General features: G+C 48.9%; 13 protein-coding genes across 13 annotated transcripts; 5 read left to right on the plus strand and 8 right to left on the minus strand.

The window, feature by feature from the left end:
• Positions 1 to 1,375: 1,375 nt before the first annotated feature.
• N7506_006373 (Taurine catabolism dioxygenase TauD/TfdA) lies at positions 1,376 to 2,547 on the plus strand (the record flags this gene model as incomplete). Its single annotated transcript, XM_056955666.1, has 2 exons — positions 1,376 to 1,886; positions 1,925 to 2,547. The coding sequence occupies 2 exons, from the start codon at positions 1,376 to 1,378 to the stop codon at positions 2,545 to 2,547; spliced, it is 1,134 nt and encodes a 377-aa protein (XP_056810000.1).
• A 91-nt stretch (positions 2,548 to 2,638) lies between these two features.
• N7506_006374 (uncharacterized protein) lies at positions 2,639 to 4,169 on the minus strand (the record flags this gene model as incomplete). Its single annotated transcript, XM_056955667.1, has 3 exons — positions 2,639 to 3,562; positions 3,612 to 3,980; positions 4,029 to 4,169. The coding sequence occupies 3 exons, from the start codon at positions 4,167 to 4,169 to the stop codon at positions 2,639 to 2,641; spliced, it is 1,434 nt and encodes a 477-aa protein (XP_056810001.1).
• A 902-nt stretch (positions 4,170 to 5,071) lies between these two features.
• On the plus strand, positions 5,072 to 5,704 carry N7506_006375 (uncharacterized protein; the record flags this gene model as incomplete). Its single annotated transcript, XM_056955668.1, has 1 exon — positions 5,072 to 5,704. One exon carries the CDS (start codon positions 5,072 to 5,074, stop codon positions 5,702 to 5,704), a length of 633 nt encoding a protein of 210 aa, XP_056810002.1.
• A 245-nt stretch (positions 5,705 to 5,949) lies between these two features.
• On the minus strand, positions 5,950 to 7,095 carry N7506_006376 (Mitochondrial carrier protein; the record flags this gene model as incomplete). The annotated part of the gene is made up of 5 exons (XM_056955669.1): positions 5,950 to 6,415; positions 6,471 to 6,643; positions 6,696 to 6,839; positions 6,889 to 6,957; positions 7,009 to 7,095. 5 exons carry the CDS (start codon positions 7,093 to 7,095, stop codon positions 5,950 to 5,952), a joined length of 939 nt encoding a protein of 312 aa, XP_056810003.1.
• Positions 7,096 to 7,154: 59 nt separating this feature from the next.
• Positions 7,155 to 9,627, plus strand: N7506_006377 (uncharacterized protein; the record flags this gene model as incomplete). The annotated part of the gene is made up of 4 exons (XM_056955670.1): positions 7,155 to 7,301; positions 7,371 to 7,459; positions 7,514 to 7,890; positions 7,940 to 9,627. The coding sequence occupies 4 exons, from the start codon at positions 7,155 to 7,157 to the stop codon at positions 9,625 to 9,627; spliced, it is 2,301 nt and encodes a 766-aa protein (XP_056810004.1).
• A 430-nt stretch (positions 9,628 to 10,057) lies between these two features.
• N7506_006378 (uncharacterized protein) lies at positions 10,058 to 11,367 on the plus strand (the record flags this gene model as incomplete). Its single annotated transcript, XM_056955671.1, has 2 exons — positions 10,058 to 10,504; positions 10,555 to 11,367. The coding sequence occupies 2 exons, from the start codon at positions 10,058 to 10,060 to the stop codon at positions 11,365 to 11,367; spliced, it is 1,260 nt and encodes a 419-aa protein (XP_056810005.1).
• A 171-nt stretch (positions 11,368 to 11,538) lies between these two features.
• N7506_006379 (uncharacterized protein) lies at positions 11,539 to 13,068 on the minus strand (the record flags this gene model as incomplete). The annotated part of the gene is made up of 1 exon (XM_056955672.1): positions 11,539 to 13,068. The coding sequence occupies one exon, from the start codon at positions 13,066 to 13,068 to the stop codon at positions 11,539 to 11,541; it is 1,530 nt and encodes a 509-aa protein (XP_056810006.1).
• Positions 13,069 to 13,464: 396 nt separating this feature from the next.
• N7506_006380 (uncharacterized protein) lies at positions 13,465 to 14,211 on the plus strand (the record flags this gene model as incomplete). Its single annotated transcript, XM_056955673.1, has 1 exon — positions 13,465 to 14,211. One exon carries the CDS (start codon positions 13,465 to 13,467, stop codon positions 14,209 to 14,211), a length of 747 nt encoding a protein of 248 aa, XP_056810007.1.
• Positions 14,212 to 14,703: 492 nt separating this feature from the next.
• Positions 14,704 to 15,975, minus strand: N7506_006381 (uncharacterized protein; the record flags this gene model as incomplete). The annotated part of the gene is made up of 5 exons (XM_056955674.1): positions 14,704 to 15,121; positions 15,173 to 15,549; positions 15,597 to 15,676; positions 15,731 to 15,767; positions 15,817 to 15,975. 5 exons carry the CDS (start codon positions 15,973 to 15,975, stop codon positions 14,704 to 14,706), a joined length of 1,071 nt encoding a protein of 356 aa, XP_056810008.1.
• A 2,062-nt stretch (positions 15,976 to 18,037) lies between these two features.
• N7506_006382 (uncharacterized protein) lies at positions 18,038 to 18,745 on the minus strand (the record flags this gene model as incomplete). Its single annotated transcript, XM_056955675.1, has 1 exon — positions 18,038 to 18,745. The coding sequence occupies one exon, from the start codon at positions 18,743 to 18,745 to the stop codon at positions 18,038 to 18,040; it is 708 nt and encodes a 235-aa protein (XP_056810009.1).
• Positions 18,746 to 20,146: 1,401 nt separating this feature from the next.
• Positions 20,147 to 21,525, minus strand: N7506_006383 (Gfo/Idh/MocA family protein; the record flags this gene model as incomplete). The annotated part of the gene is made up of 3 exons (XM_056955676.1): positions 20,147 to 21,168; positions 21,225 to 21,358; positions 21,416 to 21,525. The coding sequence occupies 3 exons, from the start codon at positions 21,523 to 21,525 to the stop codon at positions 20,147 to 20,149; spliced, it is 1,266 nt and encodes a 421-aa protein (XP_056810010.1).
• Positions 21,526 to 22,596: 1,071 nt separating this feature from the next.
• On the minus strand, positions 22,597 to 25,066 carry N7506_006384 (SDA1 family protein; the record flags this gene model as incomplete). The annotated part of the gene is made up of 4 exons (XM_056955677.1): positions 22,597 to 24,490; positions 24,543 to 24,830; positions 24,901 to 24,936; positions 25,020 to 25,066. 4 exons carry the CDS (start codon positions 25,064 to 25,066, stop codon positions 22,597 to 22,599), a joined length of 2,265 nt encoding a protein of 754 aa, XP_056810011.1.
• A 465-nt stretch (positions 25,067 to 25,531) lies between these two features.
• N7506_006385 (40S ribosomal protein uS7) lies at positions 25,532 to 26,539 on the minus strand (the record flags this gene model as incomplete). Its single annotated transcript, XM_056955678.1, has 4 exons — positions 25,532 to 25,734; positions 25,788 to 25,902; positions 25,963 to 26,146; positions 26,409 to 26,539. 4 exons carry the CDS (start codon positions 26,537 to 26,539, stop codon positions 25,532 to 25,534), a joined length of 633 nt encoding a protein of 210 aa, XP_056810012.1.
• Between the last annotated feature and the right edge of the window lie 252 nt (positions 26,540 to 26,791).

A 26,791-nucleotide genomic window follows, 5' to 3' on the forward strand; every position in this document is an offset into this window, starting at 1 on the left:
GTGTGAGGATCTATATTGCATGAAGGTCAACTTTCCAACTACAGAGCTTTGCGTACGGCATTCACTTTATACGTACCATGGTCCAGTAGACTTGTTTCAAAGCTCGCTCACAATAGAACACCATGCTAATACCAGACACAAACTTTCCCAGAGTTAAAACAATGATTCCAACAAAATCGAATTGTAGCCACCTGCCACAAACCGCATGGGAGTGGTTCAACAGAGTATGATAGGCAGCTGAGAATCCGAGACATATGGTCGCCGACTGGAGAAATATGGCGAAAGTCAGTTGATCGCCAAGTGTGATTTGCGGATACTTGAAATGGAGATATCGAAAAACTCCTCCTTCAATCATCAAGAACAAGACCGTTGGTATAAGATGCGAATAGATATTAACGGTTTCGTTGTGTAAAACGAGCCAACTGGAAAGACATGCGCGGACTGATCCTGACACTGGTCGGTAACCATGATGAATGAACTCGTTGTCTTGGTACCATTCTGGTAGCTCATAGTAGGACAGAAGATTCAAGTGACTTTCCGACGAATCTCTCAGGGTTGTTTTTCCGGTCGGGGGCAAGGGGGAGGTCTTGCGCTGACGCGGAGTCGGATTCATAATGAGTAGTAAGGTCTGCAACCAAGCCTGCAGATCAACTTTCGGGCATTAACCCACTGGAGCACGAACACAATTGTTGAAGGTCTTTGAGTGAGGAGGTTCAATGAGACCAGGGGTCGCCTGTTTGCCGATCCGATCTTCGATCCATCACATTAGCTGCTTTGGATGTTCATCATATTATAGATCACATTAGCCGCTTGGGTTGCAGGATCTCTATGCAGAATTGTGGAGAACAAATACATAGAAGAGCCCTGGAAGAAAGGAAGAAGCTCTGATCTTCAGGGGGGAGGGGGGTGTTTTGGATCTTTGGGGCATGGGTAGTGAAAATAAACAAATCCATGTGCACTATACCCAAAGGTACAGAGTTTTGTTAGAAAATGAGATGTTAAAGATCAGGATTGGAGGCCCTTAAACGTATAGCACTTTCTTTGCGCTGTCAGTGATAATGTCAATCATTGGATGGAAGAGTCTCGAGTTGTTATCAATTGCTAGATGAGTACGAAGTACTGTGACAATGGCAGCCTTGCGGGGTATGCTTATAGGAGTCAGTACAAGCACGTAAACTGACACCCGCATGGCACAATTTTGAAATCATTCGATATATAAAAGAACGACTTTAGACATATTGTCATCCAGAAAGTATATTGAACATTGTCACACAGCTTACCATATTCGCTCAGGTGAGGGGTCATGTGTTGAGTGCCGATGAACTGAGCTTACCTCGATATTGACCGGCAGCAACTCTCAAACCCACCGAAGAAAATGGCAACCGTAGTCGATGAGTTGCAAATCAGTCAGCTGGATTTGGACGGCTCGTCTATCGCCTCGATCGCGTTTGAATCATTCGACTTGCCAGCATCGAACCAACGAATTCTCGGGCCACCGCATCCTCCAGATACACCTATTCCGCTCGCACTTCGTCCCACTCCAGCTGACACCGAGGTCAATCTTGACGATGTGATAAGATCTGTCAAAGTCCTGCAGGCAGATGGAACATTAACCAAGAAGTTGGCGAGGCACGGAACCTTGCTCTTCCGCAATCTACCCATCCATGACGCCGAGGACTTCAGCAAGTTCGCGCATGCTTTCGGATACAAGCCGCACGAGATCATCGGCATAGTTGTTGACAGGCCACTTCTCGCGCCAAATGTTGCACCAGCAAACGAAGCACCCAAAGAGGTACTGATATACAACCACAACGAGTCCCCGCAAGTGCCACACGCGCCCGAGTATATCTTTTTTATGGGCATCGCGTGCCTACCCAAGGTGGCGAGTCACCCATTTCTTCATCATTGGAACTCTTCAATCGAGCCCAAAGTGAAATTCCGGAATTCATCGACGAACTAGCGGAGAAAGGTATTTTGAGCAAAGTCACATATCATGTTGAACAGCAGTTTCAGGGTGGATCGACGCTGCGCCAGGCATTTGGCAAGGAGATACAGGATGGTGACGACGAGGATGAGAAGCGCCGCAAGATCGAGGCCCAAATTGCTCGCTACGGCAGAGGGAAACATACCACGTGGGAATGGAAAGATGGTACCTTGGTTTTGACGCATAGGCTACCTGTCATTCGCACGCAGCCTGGAACTAACTTGCCAACTTTGTTTACTGGTCTGGCATCATACTGGAAACGTACCCAGCTTGATGTGCAAGCGCGCAAGAACGTTACGAGTCAATTATTTGGGGATGGGACTCCAATTCCCGAGAAGTATCTTGCGCACTTGGCAAAGATTACTGATGAAATTCGAGTTCTGCATCGCTGGGAGAAAGGGGATGTATTGGTATTTGACAATATTATTGCGCAGCATGGCAGAGAGCCCTGGCAGGGTGAACAGTCTGACCGCGTGATCCAGGCTAGTCTGTTTGATGGCGAAGCCGTGCCTGGAGCATATGGATTTGGGGACTGGGCACAAGTTGTGCAAGCCCTTGATTAAGTTCGTATGGTTGATGCCATGATAAGCATGTTCATTGCTATTCGTTTCGCGCGTTTCTTTTCGAGTTCCCGAGACTGATCTCTGAATGACATTACTCTTTGATGCCCGTTGTGAAACCGTGTTGAAGCAGGTACTCCTGTAGGTCCTTGTCTTCTTGCTCCAGATCCAAGTCTCTGCTTTCGGGTAACAAGTAGTAGACCATCATACCCAAGATGGCTACACCACCGGCCAAGTAAAAGGTGGAGCTGTTGCCTGCCCTGTCCTGCAAGGGGGTAAAGCATTGAGTGCCAACCGCAGCACCAGTTCTACCGAAAGCCGTTGCGACACCGTATCCCATGGATCGCATGGCAGTGGGGAAAGATTCACTAGATATGAGTCCAATGGTCGCGCCCGGTCCCATGTGACCGAATGCCTGCAGCAGGCCATACAAGACAACGAATGCTGCGATGTTTTGGGAAAGTTTCGAGTAGGTGCCTCCAATGACGAAGCCAAGCACAACGTATCCAGCGAATCCCAGAATTCCAGTCCAGCGACGTCCAATTGCATTTGTGAGCCAGGCACCAATCACGACGCCTGGGACTGGCAGAACGGCCAGAATAACCTGCCAGATAGCCGTTGTGCGAACATTGTGGTCTTTCACCAAGGAGGAGATGATTGTGCTGGACATGATGCTGTTCGGGAAATTGATGAAGTCGTACAAAAAGAATGCCAACGACGTGGTCAAAAGCCTCCACCAATACCGTTTCGCAAGGACAAGATACAGACGCAAAGGCTTCCGTTGGCGTGTGAAATTGGAATAGTGGAACAACGAAGAGTCGGCCATGAACAGTCGCAGTACTATGATTGCGACTGGAAGGAAAATGGCAATGGAGTAAATGGCGTGGAAAGTGACAACAAGGTTGTTGTCAGTGGCAATGAGCGTGATCAAGTAAATGATCATCAAGATTGGGCCGGCAAGGGTCGCCATCAATGTAGTGAAAGATACAAACATCGGTCCTCTGTATTTGCGCATGATCTAAAGAAAGTCAGTATAGAACAAGCTGATGAACCGGCTAAATGCTTACCCAGTCCATTTCTTCAATACCAGCAGCAGCACTTGGGGGATATTCACCCCCGACACCAAAGCCAGCGATACCACGGACAACGACAAAATACCACAGCATATTGCTTGAGGGGTGCACCTGGAGCGCCAGAGCTGCCATTAATGTGCCAATTGCCACTAGAGAGGAGGTAAAAAGCAAACCCGCCCGTCGTGAGAACATATCAGAAGTGTATCCGAGAACGACAACACCGAGAATTGCTCCAACAATAACAGCATTGCTGATACGAGTCTTCATATCAGACGTGTAATCGTCACCGAGCACCTGCTTGAAGATGACGTTTGTGGGATTGGCGAGTGTGTTCTGGAATCCATCGCTGAAGTTGGCAATGTACTGGACGAGTCAGAGAACTGACATCTTTTCTATCGACTTGATACTTACACAGCTAATGATGGTGATGTTGCTTCTCCATCTGCTTGGACTGTAAGAATGTGTAGTCACTTCCTCAACATCCCTCGCAACGACTGTTTCGGTCTTCTTCGCCTCGGGATTTTCCCGTGCTTCACGTTCAGTGCCTTCCATACTCTGGATTTTGGCGAAAAGTAAGACTGTCTAGCTGGTCCACGCGGAGAAGAACGTGTACTTGTAAGTACAAATGGGGCCGATTGCGGGCATCGGACAAGGTCCGGGCCTAGCATGGCGGGTCAAGTCGAATTTTCATCCGCGGAGATAAGCATTGTGGATTTGATCAAGCTTTGATAATGCCCTGATCCACTGCTTTATGTTATACAGCTCGTCCAAATTTGTCCTTTTTCATTCGTCTGAAGATGGCGTTAGATCGGTCATGCATCTGACTTTCGGCATCCCGCTTTGATACGGGAGAAATGCGTGACAAACCGATCCTCGAGCGATCCGCGGAGATGAGGTGCCGATTGTTTTTACGTATAGAAAACACGAATCACCGGCCGCTAATGCATCTTCTTTGCTTAGCCAAAGGTCGAGAATTTTTAGTGCAATGCGACTCGGTCGCTCAGGGCGCGTTGATTGGAGTCATGACGGCTGGCTCACTGGCGATCGGACCGGCCTTCGAGTTGGCTTGGAACCCGATGTCTCCCAAACAAGCAGGGGTTGTATGCCATGTATAGGTTGAAATAACGCACAGCATTCGCTCTATCCATCACGCGTCCATTCGAATGGGACAGCTCAATGCCATAAATCAACTTTTTCATCGCCGAGAAATGGACCCACAGCGCGAAAGTGCCCAGGTGTACGGAGTAGACTGAGCCACAAGCTGGATCGCGATTGCTAGGAGGCCAAAATTATGCGGTTGAAGCATGTAGCTCGTGCTCTTTCGTTTATTCGGCAAAAAGCAGGGTCACAAATAACTTAGCTTTGGGAAGGTTGAGGCTGGAAATGGATTTGCTTGGCGCGTGACAGAGTTGGCTTCGTTTGTTTGTTGCCACCTTCACTCTCCAACCATCAACATGGGATCCTCGCCCTCCACAATATCTCAAGATGTGAATACAATGAGCTCTGATTCTTCATCTCAGGCTAAGCAGCATCACCCAATGAACTTGGCTGAAGCTGTCGAGACATACAACGTCTTACGTCATCTTCTCCCCGCCGAGCTCGTGCTGGATATTTTGGCACTTGCAGAATACTGGTTGGAGACCGCCGTCATGCGGGGCGATGTGCTCACTTACGATGATGTTAACTACGCCAAGCGACAGCCCTATCTGACATCTGAACCGATCCCAGAGGGGCGCTTAGAAGAGATCAGAATCGACATCTGGAGTCATGACCAAGGCTGGAGCAGTTACCGAGAGTCATACGGCACATACGAAAACTCCTGGACTTGGTTTGAGCTTGCAATTGAGAAATTCGAGGGCAGGACAGTGATAGGAAAAACCGACTCTATTCGCTTGGCGACCAACGTGCATGCACAGAAGGAGGCACAACATCATCAAATTGTGTTTTCGCGACAAAACAATGTGACATTGATGCAAGCTCTGGAAACCGGTGATAGGGTTTCCATCATCCCCTTGGCTCGATTTCCCGGCTGGCGAAACACTGTGGAGAGAGCTTCAATACAGATCTGCACTGCCCCTATTTTGTGATGTATCCATCAGCACTTGAAGGTACGGCATTTGGTTTATACTGTCTTCTCTGCCATTGAAAAGCATCAATGGTAATTTCTTGCGCCTTTCTTATACAATCACTGACCTCATTCAGTGTCCAGTTAGAACCACAAGAACCAAATGCGATATTTCGGGCATTCCATGCGTTAATATAATACACTCTTTCTATTCAAGTCTCTCTAAATAAAGGCCTTGGGATTTCCTTGAAACCGGACATTGAAACATCATCTATGCGTACTCGGCGACAGAATCGCCGAAACCTCCTCATAGACAGAGAACACAATACCGCCACTCAAGAGCAGACGGCCCAGCCGCATACTACTACCCTTCCAGAAACCACGGATCCCATAATCGCGGATCACGCTTCGTGATGCCTCACTGATACTCGCTCCCTGAACACCTTGTGCCCTGGTCTTGATCGTATCAAAGGGCTGTGTAGCGTAAACGGTGACCACCCCTGCTAGGGCACCGGTTCCGAAAGTCGTGAACACGTTGGTTTTGATGCCCCTGGCTTTGGTGGCTTCTTTGAGCACATTGTAAGTCCCCATGCGGACTGCTGAGGTTGCCGATTGCTTCATAGCAGTGGACACAAGGCCTCGATAAAGTTCAGTGATTCCGTGCCTCTGCACTAACACTTTTGTGGCATGAAAGCTGGATTTGAACTGCCGGGCGCCTTTAGCATCGTCGATTCTGCCAAATTCGATTAGTGGTCGCGTTTTCAGTTGCTCATGGCAAGGACACGAACAGAGCAGTCTTGATTCTTTCTGTTGGCGTTACTGCAAGAACGCTTTCTACAGCTCCTGCTGTCATTCCAGCCAAAATTCCTCTGCCGGGTGACAAGACGCCGCGATCATCGGCGAGAGAGTTACGGATCGTATCATACGATAGAAACCTTACTGCGGCTTTCGCTGCAGGTCCCTGTCTCTATCATTAATATGAATTGATATATCAAACGAGTTGAAAGACTGACTATGACAAGGGTTGAGCAACCTGTGTAAAGTGCGCCAACACCTTCCTGCTTGGCGACCTGAGAGATAAGGCGCAGGGGGTTAGACGTCTGAACAGCGCTATTGTCTAGCAACTGAACGCGAGTCTTGGAGTACTCAAATGGATACTGCGAGACATTAGTTGTTGCCGGAGTAAAAGGGAAACGAAGCAAGTACAGTAATTGTTGCCTCTACTGCACCTGCCACACCTCCAGCAATGAGAGAAACCCATTGGGGGGTATGCGCCTGTGAGTTCGGTTAGCCGAGGCTATCTCGGGGGCATCGAATCAATTTTACCCGCTGGGGCTTCGGCTCGGATTTCTTCTGAATGACATTCATATCCAATGCAGGATCACTGGAGTTCATGCGAGTCCGGGCAGACATCAGTCAGCGGTTTGGACCTATAGGGGGATAAAGCATCGGGCCGTTTTATAGAGCCGAATATGGGGAAACGCGGAGAAGCGGAACATAAATTGCCGCGGAACGTCATCCCACTCAAATGGTTGCAATTTCCCACGGAAACCCTCAACCCTGCCAACATCATGGTGAAACACGCTCCGTCTAAGCCGCGGCGGGCTGCGCAGGCGTGTGTATTCTGTCGACGCAGAAAGGCAAGAGCATCGACCAGTATTGATCGTTAGGCGCTAATTGTGAAAAAGTTCCGCTGCGATACTGGGCAACCGACATGTTCCAACTGCAAGACATACGCGCAAGATTGCAAATACGTATCCGGGCCGGAGAGACCGAGGTAAGTGGTAAATTGCTCAGATGCTTCGTCATCGCCGCCGCTAACCCCCCACAGGCCAACAAATGCCCGGCTCTCGCAACTCGAAGCCGAGAATGAACAGCTCCGACAACAACTAGGTCGTGAACATCCAGTCTCTGATGATCGCGCTGGAACCTCGCATAGGAGTCCATCTGCGCAAAGCTCGTCTCAACCCCAGGAACAGACTCCGAACCAGCATCCGGTGATTTCCAATTCGGTAAACGCCGACGGTTCTCAGTCGGCCGTATCAAGAATATTCATATCACCCAATGGTGACTCAAGCTACCATGGGCTTACCAGCACGCTATTTGATGATGCGCCAACAGATCGACATGGTCATCCTCGATCCGCAGATCCCCAGGTGCCGTTGGAGCACACACGCAAGCAGCTGATGGGGGAAGCCGCTTATCAAAGTATGGCCTTATCTAAGAAATGTCTATCGCAATGACTGACATATTGCAGGGCAGCTTGAGGGGTTGAACATGCAACATGGCAAGTTGGACTTTGATGGTGTTGACCCAGAGCTCGGGATGCATCTACTCGACCTCCATTGGAATCGTCAGCATCATTCATTCTTGATCACATACCGGCCCGCTTTTATGCGAGATATGGCCACCGGAGGTCCATATTTCTCAAAGCTTCTGCTAAATGCAATTTATTTCGGGGCGTCAAAATTTAGCAATCGCCCAGACGTTCGCCGTGATCCCGATGACGTCCGCACCGCAGGATGGACATTTCGTCAGAGAGTCAAGGAACTACTGGGTGGGGCCTTGGATCGAAGCGAAATAACCACAATCCAGGCTTTGCTGGTGATGACAAGTTCTCTGTTCGCTCTAGGAGATGAGCGCAGTGCCGCATGGCTCTATGCCGGAACGGCGTTCAGGATGATAATTGATCTTGGCATGCACGTCGATGCCACAATGCTCAGCAATATGCGACGCTTATCAGATGAAGATATTGAGATTCGACGCCGAGTCTTCTGGGGTGCTTTTGTTGTCGACAAAATCCAATCGCTATACCAAGGACGCCCTACGAGTCTACAAGATTTTGATACAAATGTTTCGCTTACCTTCCTCGATCATTATGAAGAGCTGGAAAATTGGAAGCCGTTCGCTTATACTAATGTGCAGTCATATCCAGGTTCGCCGGCATACAGTGTCTCCACATTTACTGAACTCTGCAAACTGTCCCTGATTCTCAACGGGATCTTGAACAAAGTTTACTCCGAGAGAAGCTCAAATCGGTCTCCAGAAGAGCTTCTGAGTACCCTGAGAGACCTGGATGCCAAGTTAGATGGATGGCACAAGGCCCTCCCTGATTCCTTGCGCTTTGGAAACTCTGTGACAGAGGTTGCTCCACCGCCTCATGTTCTTTCTCTTTTAGCACTCTACAATGTTTTGCTTATTCTTCTGCACCGACCCTTCGTGGCTGAAGGCCACCTGCACACCACGGAGCCATCGATTGCTATCAGCTCATTTACAACGTGTACCGCAGCTGCAGCTCGCATTGTCAAAATCCTTCAAGCCTATGATCACGCATTCTCCATTATGCGTGCCCCTTATCTGATATCATATGCGACCTACGTTGCTGCGACAATTTATGTTCGAGTTGCAGCTCAACAAAGAGGCGGAAGCAGAGCCCATTCATGCCTTCGAACTTGTCTCGAGATTTTCCAAAAGAACCAAGAGACCAATTGGGCCGTCCGTCGTGCCAAAAATGTCATATTGCATCTAATGGACCGAATGGAAGTTGACATCGGTAGCCGCGACCGCCCACGTGTCGACGCTCAGCTGTATCAAGATAAACAGGGACAGTTGGAAGATCTGCACCAGCATCTTCAGCTCGATACTGAGGCTCTTGACTCAGATGACATCCCGATGCAATGGACACCACCGGAGACTGAGGCATCTGAACTGGATATGGACATGATAATTCAAAGTTTCATTCGACAGAACACAAGGCAGAATGAAAGCCAAAATTTTGTCGACTCTTACAATGCTTCAGATACCCACGACTATCAACCGGCACCGGGCGAGCTTGCGTCAATGATGCTGACAGGCCACAATGGCTCTTACTTTGATGCGCAAACTGACGATGACATGCTATTTGGGTTTAATGGTTCTATTCAAGATAGTTTACTGTACCACTAGAGCTTGAATTTGAAAATATTTTGAAAGTCTGAATGATTTCTTTCCTAATGTTACTTTGGTCGTCCCCTTTTCATTCACCCGCGTACAGGCTACTTCCAAGGGTTTTGTATTCCAACAATCTTTCCAAGGTCATCAAACACACTATGGATATTTCCCAAGATTCCAGAGCTTGATACTCAGATTCATCGACCTAGCTGCGAGTGTATAGCCATGAGCGCCAAGACATTCCCGCGGAACATGACATCCCGCGGAATGGCGACGGGTTTAATCTTGAAGGCCCATTGAAGAAATTTGTATAACTGCAGAAGCTCGAAGTCAAAATGGAGATCAAACATTGGCTTATGCTATATAGTATTCTTCCCGCCCAGGTATTGTCTAGCGAGAAATTCACAGCCCGCCATCGAGAGGCCAGTCGCGTCGAAGAGCCATCATGTCTACAGCAGCTACTATATCGATTGCAGAGACTTGTGCAATTTCAAAATCCTTTCCGCTCAAACAATTTGCTTCCTATTCACCAAGACATTCATTACCCGCAGTATGGATGCGCTCGGGGACCTCCAAGGGCCTTTTCCTCCATCGACACGACCTGCCCGACGCAATGGAAGAGTGGGCTCCCATCTTGTTGTCAGTCATGGGATCATCGGGATCCAGGGGGAAACAGATTGATGGAATCGGTGGTGCCACTTCAACTACTTCGAAGGTGGCAGTGATCGCAAAATCTACTCGGCCAGGCATCGATGTGGACTACACCTTTGTCCAGGTTGCACCCGACCAAGCAAAGATCGATATGACAGGAAATTGTGGAAATATAGCATCTGGAGTAGGTCCATTCTCCTTGGATGAGGGACTTGTTGTGGCAATGCCAGACCAAAGTGAGGTATGTATTGGCCATTGAATGCTATCACTTATTCGCTAATCCGTCGTTAGATCAATGTTCGCATCTTCAATACAAATACTCAGCAGACCATTTTGGAGACTATCCAGCTCTCCCCAGGTGGCCAGTTCCGAGAAGACGGGATATGCCACATCCCCGGTGTGGAGGGAACTTCTAGTCCTATCAAGGTCGCATTTCTCAAACCCGCCGGTAGCATGACCGGAAAAATGTTTCCAAGTGGTGCAACGCAAGATACCTTCACCGTTCAATCAACAGTCTTCGGTGCTGTTCATATTCGAGCGAGCTTGGTTGATGCAGCCAACCCGTTTGTACTTGTCGATTCCAACTCGCTGAATGTGAACGGCAAACGCGTATGGCCAATCGCATCCGAACACGATCTGATCGCGCTTGCAGAAGAAATCAGACGTGAAGGCGCTGTGAGGTTTGGACTAGCCTCCAATGTCGAGAGTGCAGCGTTGACTCGCGGAACACCCAAGATCGCGTTCTTGTCCGCACCCACGCATGAGTCGTCAGATATCGACGTTCTGGCATTTTCCATGGGAAAACCACACCCGAGCATTCAAATGACCGGAGCTGTTTGCATTGGGGCCGCAATGGCCATACATGGAACTGTTGCTTGGCAATTGTCAAATGGACCACTATGTCAATCCCCTAAATATGGGATGAAAATTGAAGGTCAGAGCATTGCGAGCCCTGTTCCAGTCCGGATTCGACATCCTGCTGGTGTTATAGAGACTGAAACGACATTGGGTATGACAGGCGATGGGAATATCGTTGTGGAGCAGGTGGCTGTTATAAGAACTGCACGACGGTTATTCGAGGGGAACGTTTTCTACAGAGCATGAGGTGCTCGGATTTGAGCTCCCAAGATCACACATTATGGTGAACTTCAAAGGGTTGCGAAATCCCTGAACTGGTGCCCAGGTGGCTTCGGAGGTTTTGTAATTTATACTTTATAGTTCTGATTCTATATGAAAAGTTGAATACAACCTAAGAAATCATTGTATTTGAGATGATTAGACGTTAAAATTGCGAGATTGCCCCTCGTGATACTCATACTTTGATGTCATGTAGCTAATCGTCTTCTTTTCCATCACAATGTCCCGTCTGTACTCGACCTGGAAATCGATTCCCGCATCGGTAGCAAGATCAAGCATTGACTGTGGCACCCATGAGGTATCTTGAAAGTTGAATCTCAATCTCAAGGAGCGTATTCTTGGCGTAATTGACGCCCAGTTGGAAAGATAGGACCTGAGGATCTCAATGAAGTCCTCGTAATGCCAACCACGATATGCAGGATCAAAGATATTGATCAGGCAATCATTGATAGTGAGGTGCTCCAGCTCACTTGGAAGAAGACCGTCAAGCGATAATCGCCGGCCCCGATCGCCAAAAAACCCCAGCAGAAAAACAAATGGCACCTGGAGAGTTTCGAGGTTGTTCAATGCTTTGAAGATAGAATAGTCACCATCATGCGCGATCCATGCGAACTTTTCAGGCTCCTCATTTTTAGGAGCCCAGCGTTGGGATGACGCGGTGATCTCGAGGTGTTTGAGGGTGTGGCTGACCTTCAGAAGACCCTCGCGCACTTGGATCAACCATAAAATTTTCCTCTGCCCGGAATCGAAATTGTCATAGAATTTAGGGCCCCAATCCCAAACAAGTTTCTCTAACGAGGGAGTCGCATCGAGAATTGGACGCAGAGATTCTTCGGAAACCACGGTCAGATCGAGGGACTTGATGTGCACTGCCTTGGGTGGGTTTGGGTGTCCCCAATCCAATTCCCAACGACCAGTATCTATCGGCGCAGTGATGTGCTCCAACGATGGTAGATAAAACAATCCAAGAAAATTCCCTTTGTGTGTCGGACTGCCCTTAAAAGGCACTTCAGGAATGCGATCGTTGCTTATGATATGCACTTCCCGAAGATGCTGATATGCAGAGAAAGGATCCGGCCCAGCAGCCCAGGTGGGCCACGGGGATAAGACTGGTGGTGAAAGAGTTTGCGGGGAGTTTTCCTGGGAGCGAGCCGCAAGTTGAGCAGCCTGGTGCTCAAAACTGCAAGTCAAATGAAAATGGTGACATAGCATGTCAAGCTCGTCCATGGACCGTGTGTGTATGCGAATTGTGATGAGATTGGGAAGTAGTGAAATGACAAGGGCAATGAAAGCACCAGGATCCCCAGCTCTAATCAAGCTTGCCCACTGAGAGTCGATTGCGGGGGTTGCAGTGATCAGCAGGCGCACTGCGCTTTCGGGGACCTTTATGGGAGGACATCTGGCCGGGTTTTCATAGCTGGGCGCGTTGCCTGAAAGACGAATGTTGACATGCTTGACTAATAGTGAGAGCTCCGGTCTGCCTCTGATACTTCGTATGAACGGAATGAGAGAAGATGTCCCCTCGCATTTGAACTCAGCCCAAAGATATTCCTCCACGATGGTATGCAGGGCTCGAGATACAAGGGAAAGCTGTGGAAGTGTGGCATAGTCCGATGCAGCGCAGATCATATGGAGGATCTCCGCCGGGAGCTTGGGTTGCCTGGGCATTTTGTCTTGATGCGGAGACTTGTGTTTGACTGCAAGGCGGGAAGACATTGGGTGTGGTGATGTTGGAAGTGGTGAGGAAGGAAAAAATTAGTTCCTGTAACTTTGGAAGGGAAACAATATGTAGAGCGATCCAAAGAGAGAGAGAAATAGTCATGTGCAGAACTAAATGAGGGAGGCAAGATTGCATTTACTTTTCTTTCTAGCGAAGTATGTTGGCCTTGTTTGGTACCTTCTTTTACTATGTGAATTTCTAGAAGTCGTAGGTCACAAGTGACGCACAACCAAAATTCTCCCTCCCTATTTGTGGGTGCCTCTCCATCCCTTCTCATTCTTTCATCTCTCAACGTTTCAATCTAACATCCCATGGATTCTATCATCTCATCTATGGATATCAACATGGCTTCATCTCTCGGATCTAGTCGCTCGGACCCGGTTCCGTGCATGCCAAGCCCGCAACATCGACCAATGAACTGCGAGCTTCCCAGCCTCCTGCCGAGCCTCCTGCCCGGCGATCCTACGCAGTCACTCATTTTGTATGACCCCACAGCGCCTCTCGAAACCACTGCCTGTGTTTGTTCCTCCGAATCCTGTGCCTCCTCCGAATGCCAGACACATCCCGATACCAGTGTTTCCGCAGAGTCATGGACCTTCCCGGTTCCCCCTCTCAGTCGGGCATACAGTACTCCAGATAAGGGAATCTCTGCAATCAATGGATTTGCCCAGCCCCATGGCTACGCTGTCACTGTTCTACGATCCAATGTCTCAGAGGAAGGAGTAAAGCAGACAGTCCACCTTATTTGTGAACACGCGCGCAAAGGGAAGCAAGAAGATCATGCTCCTATGAAGGAAAGCCATACACGCGCATTGTCGTGCCAATTCACTGCGACACTTCGACCCGATTTGGCAACTGGAAACTGGCGTCTGACCGTTCAGAATACAACACACAGTCACGGGCCATCTGTTGCTTCGACGCATCCTGTTCACCGTACCCGTGAACTTCTACAACAAGAGGATTTCATCATAGCCGCCCTTCGGCAAGGACGTGCAGTTTCTCAAATCCTGACTGATATCCGCGAAGCAAACCCCGAGAGTTGTTTGATCCCACGCGATTTCTGCAACATCAGATGGAAGTTGAGAAATTGAGCCAAGTATGCCTCGAGATATTGATCTGATGAGGCTAATATCGGGCATCGGGACTAAAACGGGGGTTATCTTGTCTTTCCACCTCATGTTGCTCAAATCTTGTTCAGTCTGAATTGTGACTGCTTGGTATGTTCTTTTTGGTTTCCAGGCTTCCAATTGAGTATTCATCTTGTGGTTTCTAACCTGTGGTGCATAGAGTTTACTCGGTCCGACTTAGCCTGGTTATGCATTTTTTTATTACTCAGAAATTGCACAGTTCATCTTGCCTCTGCTTCATATTTTGTTTCTCTGCATCAATATTTTGAACGATCATAAAGGTAATGTCATTTTTCATGGGAAATGTTTGACTCCATGGCCCTGGACTTTGCCTTCACCTAGCAGGACAACCGGCTATTATAGCCACCTTAACATCTTGGATTAGGCTTGGTTCACACACAACAAACATACAAAGCAACCACACGTATGCGCGGTAGGTATCCTCTTTAGCAAAACTCAAACATTGGAGGTTTCTGGTGGTTGCAAATGCATGTCTGCACTGGGCTCAAACTCCTGCGAAAGCTCTCGGGTGTCGAGACTTTTGGCATCAGGCCTAGTCACAGACTCGGTGTTCCATTCATCAGTCCTCTCGGTATCATCTTTGCTGTGATCTAACGTAATAAGAAGCGAATCGAGCTTCTTTGCCTGACGCGGACGCATTCGGGCCGAGCCAATTGTCGGCAGGTTATGCTGGCGGGTGAAAATCTTCTTTCGACGGAATACCAATGGGGCCAGTGTCGGGACACAGGCTACCCAGATCCCGGCCGTCATCTCCGCCATCATCAATAGAGATGAATCTCTCACGCACCAAATCGGGTCATCCGATGGACACATTTTAGTCTGGACGATGCGCGCCAGATTGATCGCCGCCGTGCTAGTCACGTTTAGTATCAAAGCAACAACACAGGATCTTGGAGAGACTGACAAGATTCCGATTGCAAACGATACAGATACCCCAATCTTCTTGCGACTAGACATTTGCAGCCTCCAGATGACCGGCAGCGGAAGAAGCACAACCAGAAGATCCATCACCATGTTGAATCCTGCGGACCCCAACTGTATCTTCCTTATATCCCCACAGCTGCCTGGGATCTTGCGATTCCAGTTGTATTGAACCGGTCGACAACCGAGGGCAAGCGTAAACACAGTCGCTACCCAGTAAAGGAGCACCAGTCCTCCTACACCGGCGGCGCATCGTGCGAACTTCTTGTTTCCAGGAAAGACCTCGATATACAGCAATAAGATCGCGAGGCGAAAGCAAACAGTCGCTGTTGCCCAGATCCATTCTGACGACCAGAAGATCTGACATGTTAGCGACAAGAAAGAGATTCGCACCGGCAAACGATTACCTTCAGTGCCATCTTCAACTCGCTAGGGCGTTTGATCATCATTTTCAGCGTGTGTCCACCATAACCTGCAATGATCGCACCTTTCGATTGCCTCAGAAGTCAGCCTTGGATAAAAAGGTTGGACTTCGACTTACCAACTACCATATCTATCACGTATCCAGCTAGCATTAGCTTGTGAATGGTCAGCCAGTCCATTGAAATCTACTCAGCTCAAGCTTACCATTGAGGTGAAGACCAGGTAGTCATGAAGCTTCGCTTCCCTGCGCCTAGTTCGCATGGAAGCAATGCGAAGAGCGACGGCTATCATGCCTATGACAAGCATTATTAGGCTCCACACTATTAGCACAGGTGAGCGTGCATTCATGTGGACCTCCACCATTATCGATACTCAAGAGCCCGGCAATAGTAGAACAAAGTATAATCAAAAGATCAATGGGAGTAAGAGGGTGAGAGTTTGTTCTGGACATGCATGAGAATATGCAGGTTTTCAAATCATCACTTTGATTCCAGTGCTTAGGTGCATTTGCAGTAATTTCTGATAAGAACTCTATCCTTGGATGCTACACAGCCCCGTGCACCGTGAGAGACTTTGACCCTTTTTTTCAGTTCTTCAATCGGGATAGTCCCATATCGGTACTGGAAAGTCTGTTTTGAATGGGATTTTGGCTTCAGGTGAGCAGCCCTAAGCTAACCTACCCATTCAGTTTCATCATGCTCAGTTCATCCTCTGGCGTTCTCAAATCCTTCACTTCAGTCTCATCAGTTTGTACTTCATCCACTCTTTTAGAGGCCTATTCCACTCGCCGACTCCGGCATCTAACCTTGTCACAACACATTCACTCGCGGAGAATATGCTTGATTCCACCGAAACTCAAAGTCAAAAGTCCCCCGTCCAAGTTTTCAGAACTGACATCAGTCAGATTGTTCCAGGTAACACATTGATTGCAAATCAAGCACTTCGCACAAGCAGCTCGGCAAAGTATACCCACTTCTCACTAGTCCCGACGCGCAACTATTCTGACCCGAGTGGTACTTTAGAACTCACTTGATGCGGAAGGGTTTCCATGGATAGGTATCGCCGCTGCATCGGTATAAGCCATCTCGCGCACTTCCCAAGGCTATAATACATAACTTTTCCTCCAGACCTCGCCCGCTGGCCCCCCACCGTTCCCGGACGGTTCACCGAGGAAGCTTAGCCTATCACTGTGCCACCCACAAGGCTGTATTTCAGTTTACTACTGAATTTAGACGAAAGCGGGGATGCGGCTGATTCATGCTAAGCTTTGGGGGATCCAGACACACCTCATGATGGCTATGGAATTTGTACATGGCTCACTGCCCGGAGTCTTCTCAGAATGTACCTGACAATCGCTCCGATCGGTATACAACGAATAGACATCAAGGCCAATCTTCTCAAAAGGGTCGTTCTTGTCTCCCGCGGCCCAAGGAAGACATCGCACTTTCCTAAAAAGGAAAACCCGCAACTTCCAGTTCCTGACTTTCCAATCTAAGCTTGTCAAAGTACCATGGAACCAATCCCCGCCAATTCACAGCCTATTTGGCTTGCGGGATCTACACCCGTGGTCCAGCTGACCTTGACTTCGATTCATTCTCATTCCCCATTCTTCTTGTCTCTTCAACTTATTCTTTATACACATTGATCCTGGAAAATCTCGAAAAGATGAATTCGACCGATATCATGATGGCGACTCTGAACCCATCAGGGAAGAACCAACACATTCACATTGAAGATGTTGCAGATCTCGATTCAGACGAATACGATACTGTGAGGACTGAGTTCGCGGCTTCTTTGGGGGATAGTATCGTCATTCTCAGGGAGAAAAGAGATAAAGGTCACACGGACAAAGGTCGAGTGGTGGCGTGGGCAGAGCCTGGACTGGGCAAGCCGCCTAAGTGTCTGAGGCTTCGGGTGTTTTTTGCAAGACTGATGCGTTGGTGAAGATGAACAAATCTGGTTATACGTTTTGCTTATTAGATTGCTGTTGAAATAATAATTTGTTCAAATCTTTCATATCTTGCACTGTATCCTATTCGTCGGTGAACTCAGACCATCTCTTGCTTCCGAGGTCCTTTGTCTCTGAGTTAGGGAATTCCCATGCAATCGGCCTCGAGATGCGTATGCTACGTTACCGGTAACAAGTACTACTTAAGTAATGTATATCTTGATCAGATAATTCATGCAGAAAAAACAAAGTGATCCAGGAGTCGATGTGGTAAGTTTGTTTTCTTAAAGATACATTCGCTACATTGCAGGCAAAGAAAGTTATGATACACAAAAAAGATAGAAAAACAGAGAAAGAAAAATGGGTATAATACAAGTCTGGCAACGTACTCATGTCTGCTCCAGACCCAAGGATAAACAAGAAGATAATGTGGCATACCACTCAGTGGCTGTGGGTCAGACGTAGGGGGCTGGCAACTCAAGCGCCGTACATCCGAACGTCATCGGCATCAACTTCTTCACGGCGACGAAGGAAGGAAGCTTCTTCAAAGTCATCGATGTCGATGGTAGACTGCTGAACCTTGCTGCCGCGCATAGGGAGAATGCGACGGCTCTGGCCCATGTTGGGAGACAGAATGGTGGGACCGAAGGAACCGTCTTGTCGGTAATCGTAGTCGTCATCATCCTCGTCGGCATAGATTTCTTCAACATCCAAAGACCGCTTTTGGCCACCCAGAGCACCCGAGACTGAGTCGACGGACTCCTGGCTACTTGGGGGAAGTGAAAAGGCGTCACCATCGTCGTTGACAAGGTACTCATCGCGGCCAAGACCGGAGAAAGGAGTCAGTTCGGAGTGGCTGCGGTTTCCTCGAAAGGGCTGGACTCCAGGTGTCTGAGCGGTGGCAGGTTGAGGTGCGACTTTCTCTTGAGTCTTAGCCAGGTTGGTCCTGTATCCATCGGCAACAGATTTCCGAACCCGCATCCCGACGGAGAGGAGGGAGGACTGCACTGTGGCGGGGACGACCGGGGTCGCAGAGAAAGTTGCTGCGGCGTAGTGGTGGTGGTGAGACACAGCAGGTGTGTCAGAGGACACCGGTTCTGTGGCAGATGTGAAGAACGAGGTGATAGGAGGTTGGAAGCGTCGGCGCTTTGATAGGTCAACGCTGGGAGTCATGGTTGAAGGCATGGTGAGAGTGGAGATGGAATAAAGTGGAGGAAGTGCAAAAGCACTCGGAATCTGGAGTATCTGACTTCAAATATGCAGCAACCACGAGGGAGTGACGTAGGAGAGGGGTGAAGAGGAAAAAAACTCCCACGAGATAAGACGTTGCAGGGGGGCAACGCGCTGAAACGCGATAAAGGGTCACGTGGATGGGGCACTTTACGCGTCTAACCAATCTCAACGCGTCTGATTACTTTCGAACATGAATTCAATTCCGTTTAGGGCTTAATTACTAAAAAAAAAATAGGTAACTAGATGATCATTTTCATCTAGGTCAACAGAGATAATCCCACTCAATCCTTCACTTCAAGTCGTTCTCGTCAATATCTTCACCCGTGACGCGTACCTAGATCCAGGGGAGGCTTCTCAACCGCAGAATTATGGGCTAATCCAGGTCGTTTGAGAGCTTTTCGTAATGTTTCCGGGTGGCATTGTAGACCAAGTTGATTGATAATCTGATCAGATGGCATTTCACGTCGTTCAACGCTGCCCTGGATCCATGCTTTTATACGCTGAATCTCTTGGTCATCAAACATACACGCGCGACCGGATCGTTTAGTCGGGGTAGGATGCCCTGCGTAGCAAGTATGACGTATTTGATTGAACGAGATATCGGGGACTGTTTTGGCCATTTCGTTGCGTATTTTGGCATAGGAAAAACCGGGTATTCCACGGAGCGTAAGGATTTTGAGTCTTTCGTCACGCGTAAGGTGCTTTTTGGTAGGAGTTTGGGGGTATCCGGCGTGCTCAGGCATCGTAAAATGGCAATCTGGCGCGCAATACTCCGTATGGTAGCTTGGTACGTAAAATGGGGCAAAATGGTAGGTCTTGGTAGCCAAACTGGGAGGTTGACAGATTTAGGGGGCAGGCAATCGCATGTAAAGGCACGATGACCTCATATGGATGATGATCATGATACGGTAGGTGGAGTGTGTGATTATCTCTGTTGACCCCTTACTTCGTAGTCGCCCAATCGATTTGTCCACCAGATCTGTCTTTTCAATAACCACATCAAACGCAGTTGGAGGCCGCCGAATACCAGGAACATCCACAGTACACGCCAAGTACCTCGCATATTATGCAAAGCCCGTTTCGCAATATGGCAGGAAGGACGACTCCATGGACCTTTTCGTATTTGGATGCTTACTGTAATTTATTGAATACAATATTGTTGAGTATGAGCAGTAGAATGACATGTGGATTCTTCATACTATCATTCTGAACATTGAGTTGTCGAGCGCAGAACCCGGAATTGACAGAATCTGCCAGAAAAGTGTATAGATACTTGTTCCACTCCAAGGTTTGAAATACTCGAGTAGTTCGAAGGTTCATGGTTCAATTATCCTATTAGATACCTATTGGCAGTCATGCTTGTAGCTCAAAATCACTGGTTGGTCTCACCTTGAGGCCGGCCTTCCGATACGTTGCGTCAATAGCCTCCATCTGCGCTACACTGTCCATTCCGTCAACCCAAACTCCCGAACCGTCACGTCCTTTAATCTTGTTGACAAATTCCTCCAGTTGATAGCGATAGCTGGTCCACCATTCCTGCTCACCGGCAGACTGCGCGGACGGCCACTTGTAAGCCGTCTCGTGCTTCGACTCCTTCCATGACTTCACAATCTGCTCACCAGCTCGAATCACATGTGTATCTTCCACGTCAATTCGATGGTAGACGCTAGGTGCCATATGATTCCAGAGAATAACATTTCGCTTCACTGTGTGCACCTGCCCTTCAGAGCTTTCTAACGTATGCTCCTCCAATTCCACCTCACATTTCGGCCATCCGATTCGTGGTAAGCCTTTAGTCCATGAGCTGGGCAATAGCGGCCAATCACCGGATGCGGCCAAATCGGCAACAAGCGACCCTGTTGCTCCACCGGCAGTCCGGTAGCTTGCTGACATTGCCTGGTCGATTTCCGGCTTGCCCGTGAAACCCCGAGGCTTCGCGTCAAGAACTTCAACTGGCTCTTGCTTGAAGATCTGCCGTAGACAGTTCAGCGTATAGGTACCAAAATCCATCATGGCACCCCCAGAAAGATCGAAACGCCATCGAATATCGTTTTCCGGCATAGCTCCCTTGTGGAGATATTGCTGAGAGAAAGCATTTTTCACTCGGCCTGCTTCTGGGCCGGAATGAACGCGTGCAAGGAAAGCTTGCCACGCCGGATGAAACCGGTAGTGGAAAGCCTCGAGAAGAATTGGCGCACCGGCTGCCTTGAGGAGCGGATGATTGAACAATGCTCGCGCTTCCTCGGCATTTGAACATGAAGGCTTCTCTAGAAGAACATGCTTTCCAGCTTTGAGAGAGCGTAGGCTCCATTCGTAATGGAGATTGTTTGGGAGCGCAATGTAAATGGCATCAATAGAAGGATCTTGCAGGAGCTCTAGAGGAATTTGTTAGAGCTGTATGTGGTGATTGGGATCCCAAGTCCATCGATACCTTCATAATTAGAATGAACAACCGGAATGTTATATTTCTTAGCGTACGCCTCAGCACGTGTCTGGTCTCTGGCTGCGACTGCAGCTATCGTGACATCCGGATGTGATTTCGCTGGAGTAATCAATGCAATAGGACTAGGATCTCGTTAAGAAGGATTTGTATTGATGGCATGTACCATGGGTCATATTTACGCAATGTTAGATGCGCCAAGAAGGCCAAATCGAATGGCCCCGGGTTGTTTCTCAGCGAGTGGAGGGTCAACAAAGCCCGCATAGACTCGGTGTAGTCCGCTGAAAAACATGCTCAGTTATCTTTCGGTGTTGAAAATCAATCCACCGGAATGTTGGCTCGACTCTTTTGAGAGCTATACGATAGAAGAAAGACACGAATGAATGGCGATCAGATGAAGAGGACAAGAACGAAGCTATCCAGAAGGAAAGGTACATCCGGAACTTTGAAGGTCTGAGGCCTAAGCTGACTAAAACATGTACGTCATCTGGGCACCTGGCATTGAGGGCTTCAAGTCAAACCGACCCGGAGAGCCTTGGCATTTATCGCAGAGAGCAGGTTTCACTGCCGGGCATGAAGTTACTATTCAACACTATCTTAACATCTGTGAACAACTCTGGTATAGGGATTGGCATGGGAATATTATACAAATTGATGATATAAACCTCCATGGTCAGGCCCAGGAAAGCAGTTTATGATTGACGTGATCATGCAGTCCTCCACTACATAATTGAGGTCCCACCTTTTCGCACTGAGACTACAACAGGAAACCTGCGATATACACACGGTAGAGGATAGATCTGAAAGTGGGTCAGTGCCGGGTACAGTAGTTTGTTTGACCGCGCATATCCACCTGCGGTACGGAGCAGATCCACCAGTCCATTTGAAGACGTCCGCATTTATATGAGCCTCGCAACAAGAAAAGGACTCTGCTAGCGGCAGTCCCATCCTACCACGTTCTTCTTCACAGACCAGCCTATCCGATAAGGCGCCCCCATTTAGGCATTCAAACGGCGGCATCTCGGGGGAGAAATTTCCACAAAGTCCAGCATACGTGCATGCATATATATCCCGAGGTCTTTCCATGATCTACGGAGTACACTCGGGTACATAGCTAGGTAGGTACCCGTGGACTCATGCATGAATTTCCTGGTCAACGACCGCGGTAGATGGCCTCAACCTTGGAAGGGCGCACTTCCTGGATATCGGGAGGAGCCTTGACAACCTTGGAACATCCATGGATATTCTGACAGAATCCACGGATACTGATCCGGGGTCTGGACCTCGGGGTCAGATGCGGCTTTTATGACAATCATAAACAAAATTCATTCCTAGTTGATATGCGATGAAACAAGGATATATACTAGCGACTAGGACCAACTGTAGTACCCGCGTTTCCTCTCTTTCCACCTCTCTTTCCACGGTCATGGTGCGCCTTCAGCGCACGAGACACATCCTTCAAACTTCTCTTGTTCTTAGATTTCGCTTTTCCGAGCGACATCAAGAAGGGCTGGTGCTTGCGAGCCTTCTCCTTGTTGGTAGTACTCTTGCCCTCCTGCTCCTTGCGCTCCTTCTTCCTGGCTTCCTTGCTCTTGTGCTCGGAGCGGTCGGTCTGTCCCTCCTTAGCGTGAGCAATACGCTCCTCACGGGTAGCCTTGGCGGCAGAGAGAGCAGCAAGACCCTCAATCTCATTGGCAGTCAAGGGATCATCGGTGTGACGAGAGGTCCAGGGAGCAGCAACGCGACCCTTGTTGCCGGGAAGTGTGGCCTCAGCAGCTGCCTCAGCACGGAGCTCAGCGAGCTTGGCCAAATCGGCGGGTGTGAGAATTCGGGTGGTGGCCAATTTGAGGAAATCGATTTCTTCCTCTGCCTTTGATTTTTCACCTTCCTTCTTTTCCTCTTCTTCTTGCTTGGACTTCTTTGAAGGGCGGTTCTTGCCTTCGTCTTCGGAGTCACTCAGATCAATTTCAACGTCATCTTCCACGTTGATCCATTCTCCGTCAACATCACTGTCCTCGTCATCTTCGACGTTCCAGGCTGCCCAGTTGTCTTCCTCATTATCTTCATCGTCTTCGGCATCTGATGGCAGACCCTTCTCGATGTTCTTCTTGCGGCGCTCTTCGTCCTTGTAACGAGCCAAGAGCTCCAGACCTTCGATCTGGCCAACAGCCTGTTCACCGAAGCGTTTCTCCTTCTTCTCGCCAGCACGCAGGCCCATGGAAGCTTCCTTACCACGGTCACGCTTCTTAAGCATTTGGGCACCGACATCACGGTAGAGACTAAGCAGACCCTTGGAAGCCATCATGACACCCTTATCCTTACTCTTCTTGTACATAACAAGATCCTGCAAGAGAGTCTCGTCCATAGCCAAAGGTTGTCTCACACAGATCTCACGAATGGCATTGAGACCAGCAGTGGCGACTTCACCAGCTGAAGCTTCAGACACGAACTCGTTGGCAATCTTTTGCACAAGAGGCTCGAGAACATCAGGGGGGACAAGATCATGAGTGGCTTGGGCCAAAGATGCCAGGAAGGAAGTAACAGACGGCTGGCGGGGTGTGAGGAACTTTTGGAAGTAGGAGTAGAGAGGCATGATGTGCAGCTGGTGCAGACCAACCAGACGAGACACCAATTGAAGAACCTGGAGCTTTTGCTCCAAGTTCAATTTGGACTTGCCATTTTGGAGGTGCTTGAAGAACATATTTTCGGCGAATCCTTGAGGATCGTGCAGCAAGTGTAGAGCAGAGAAGTTCAGCATAACGTTATGTTGACCTCTCTTCTTTTCCTTGTTTCTGACGGATTTGATGGCTTTCTCCGCGGCACGGGCCTTCTTTCTTGTCTTCTTGTTGATAGTAAGCTGGTGCTTAACTTGACCAACATTGACTTCATCATCACTGCTCTCATCTTCGAGCTCCTCGCGCTCCTTGTCACCACCGAGGAAGAAACGGACACCACCAACGATGACCTTCTCGTTCTCTGAAAGGGATGCCTCCTTCATGACTTCAACGGCCTTGGCCTCAGTCCAAATTTGACGCTTCCATAACTCTCGGGTGATCTTGATTGCCCACAGGCCTTTGGCAGATGTGCGATCAGAGGTGACCAAGTTGAAGAGCACTGTCTGCATAGTACGGTTCAACTTGTGGTTGGTAGTCTTAGAGTTGGCGGTGCGGAGCTCAGAGAGAATCTTTTGGAACAGCAAGGCCCGCAGGGTCTTACTAGGCGTGGAGACAAGAATGGGGAACAGTGTGTGGAGTAGTCTGGGGGAGGGGGTCAGCATTGATCATGCAAAAATACCAGCGGTTCATCTACCTTTCCGAGTCAATGATTTCCTTCTTCTTCAAGAGAACCAGACTTCCCACCAGCTTTTCGCGCAGCTCAGTCTCCAACACCAGGTGGTGTTGCAGGAGCATATCGATGAGCTGCTGCGGGAAGTCCTTACAAATATCCGGGTAGCAGTCTGCAACATGGGAAATGAAGTCGATCAGATCCCGAAGAGAGATCAGACCGGTGTCCGTAGCGGACGAGGGCGCCGCCATGAAAATCTCGCGGTGGGATTCATATTGGTAGTGCTGGGCTCGGAAATCTTCAATGTAAGATCTGTGGAGCGCAAATGAGTGGTTAGTCTCGAGCGACACCAGCGTTAGAATGTCTCGTGTCGGTGACTTACTGGGGATCCTTCTTGATCTTATGTTGCAAATTGGGCCTTTGATATAACGATATGTTAGAATGCGACCGAAGCCTCAACCAATCGAGCGCACATGTCGATTTGAGATAGAAAAGACTCACAGATCAGCCTCGACCTTTTCCAAGGCTCCAAGCTTCCTTTTCACCATCTTGACGGTGATCTAATGGTGCACAAAGTAGTTGGTTGGGGTTGTGTTGGCACGGCTGGTCCGAAACTTTTTTCATCCTTATCGATAAGCAATGGAAAATCTCTCCAGAGCAATCGAGTTAGGTAGGCTAGAACACATCCACTATGTCCATAATTACTGTTTAATATTTCGTAGACTTGACTACATGCTTAAGTTTCTCTAAAAGACTAGAATCATTGAACGAATAAAAGAAATTTTTTCTTTTTAGGAGATGGGTCTTTCGACCCATGGTCTTCATGATCACATCTCAACTACAAAGAAAGCCGTCCGAATGCGTTCCCTTTTTAGATCGTGCTTCCTTGACTGTATCAGATTACGTACAGCCTTGCAGATGCATGCGATACTGTGAATCCCGGCAAAAAACCCCGTCCACTCCAGTATCCACAAACAGAGGACCAAACGGAGAGCAAATCCAACACAACCCCTTTACCGGTTGCTCTTGGCAACACGCTCGAGCTCGTCCTTCTTCTTGATGGCGTAGGAGTTGGAAGAACCCTTGGCGGCGTTGATGAGCTCCTCAGCAAGGCACTCAGCAATGCTCTTGATGTTGCGGAAAGAGGCCTCGCGGGCACCGATGGTGAGCAGAGAGATGGACTGGTTCACGCGGCGGAGGGGAGAGACATCGACGGCTGATGGAAAAGTTAGTATTTGGTAGCGCATAGAAAAGACCGATTTCACATACCCTGGCGGCGGACGGTACCCTGGGAACCGATACGGGTGGAGTCCTCACGGGGACCGCAGTTGACAATGGCGTCAACAGCGACCTGGAGAGGGTTCTGGTCGGTCATGATGTGGACCTATAGCGTATCTGGTTAGATCCTGATTGTTGTTGCGGGAGTGTCTGGAGTGGCACGTACAATCTCGAAAGCGTGAGCGACAATGCGGACAGCGAGGAGCTTCTTTCCGTTGTTGCGGCCGTTCATCATCAGAGAGTTGGTGAGACGCTCGATGATGGGGCACTGAGCCTTGCGGAAGCGCTTGGCGGCATAGCGACCGGCAGAGTGGGAAAGGTAGACGGGAGTGCGGATCTGGATGTAGTCGCTGTAATTGCAGGTCAGCACCTCTGGTCAATTTGACACTCCTGTCATTTTCGATCCCGCTGCGCATTGTTGATTTCCTGCTGTGTGCGATGCAAATCCCAGTCTCGTGGTGTTGTGTCCTTCGATCGGAAATATCAAAAATCTCGAGAGTTGCCCATTTTCCTGCCATTTTTTTTTCTCTTGCCATTTCCTCCCAGTCGAATCGCATCGTCACACACAGCAGAAGTTCACTCGGCGCAGAGAGGACCTGTAGATAGACTCACGTCAAGGAAATGTCCCGGATCTCGACATCATCGTAGCTCCACTTGTTGAACAGCTTAACGCTGCCCTGCTCGGCCAGAACCTCCTTGGGCAGGACAGGGAAGGAAACCTCGACGTCCCCGTTGTCGGACATGTTGACTGTGCTGGAGGGGTGGGAAGGGGTTTGGCGTTTGGTGATTGAACTTCGGGCGTTGAGGTCGATCCAAGATGGGAATTTGGTTGTGGACTTTCGCTTAATTGCTGTGTGGTCACGTGTGGGTATGGGTGGGTCGGGTGCCTTAGGCCAATTTGGCCTGAAGTTTCAGTGATCCACATCCATCCGGTCTCTCCAACTTTGGATTCTCCCAAGTCAGCTTGGACTAAACAATGCATGCTCTAAAATTTG

Source organism: Penicillium brevicompactum (genome assembly GCF_028827555.1).
Source record: "Penicillium brevicompactum strain IBT 35665 chromosome Unknown utg000005l_segment0_segment0, whole genome shotgun sequence".
NCBI classification, from domain to species: domain Eukaryota; kingdom Fungi; phylum Ascomycota; class Eurotiomycetes; order Eurotiales; family Aspergillaceae; genus Penicillium; species Penicillium brevicompactum.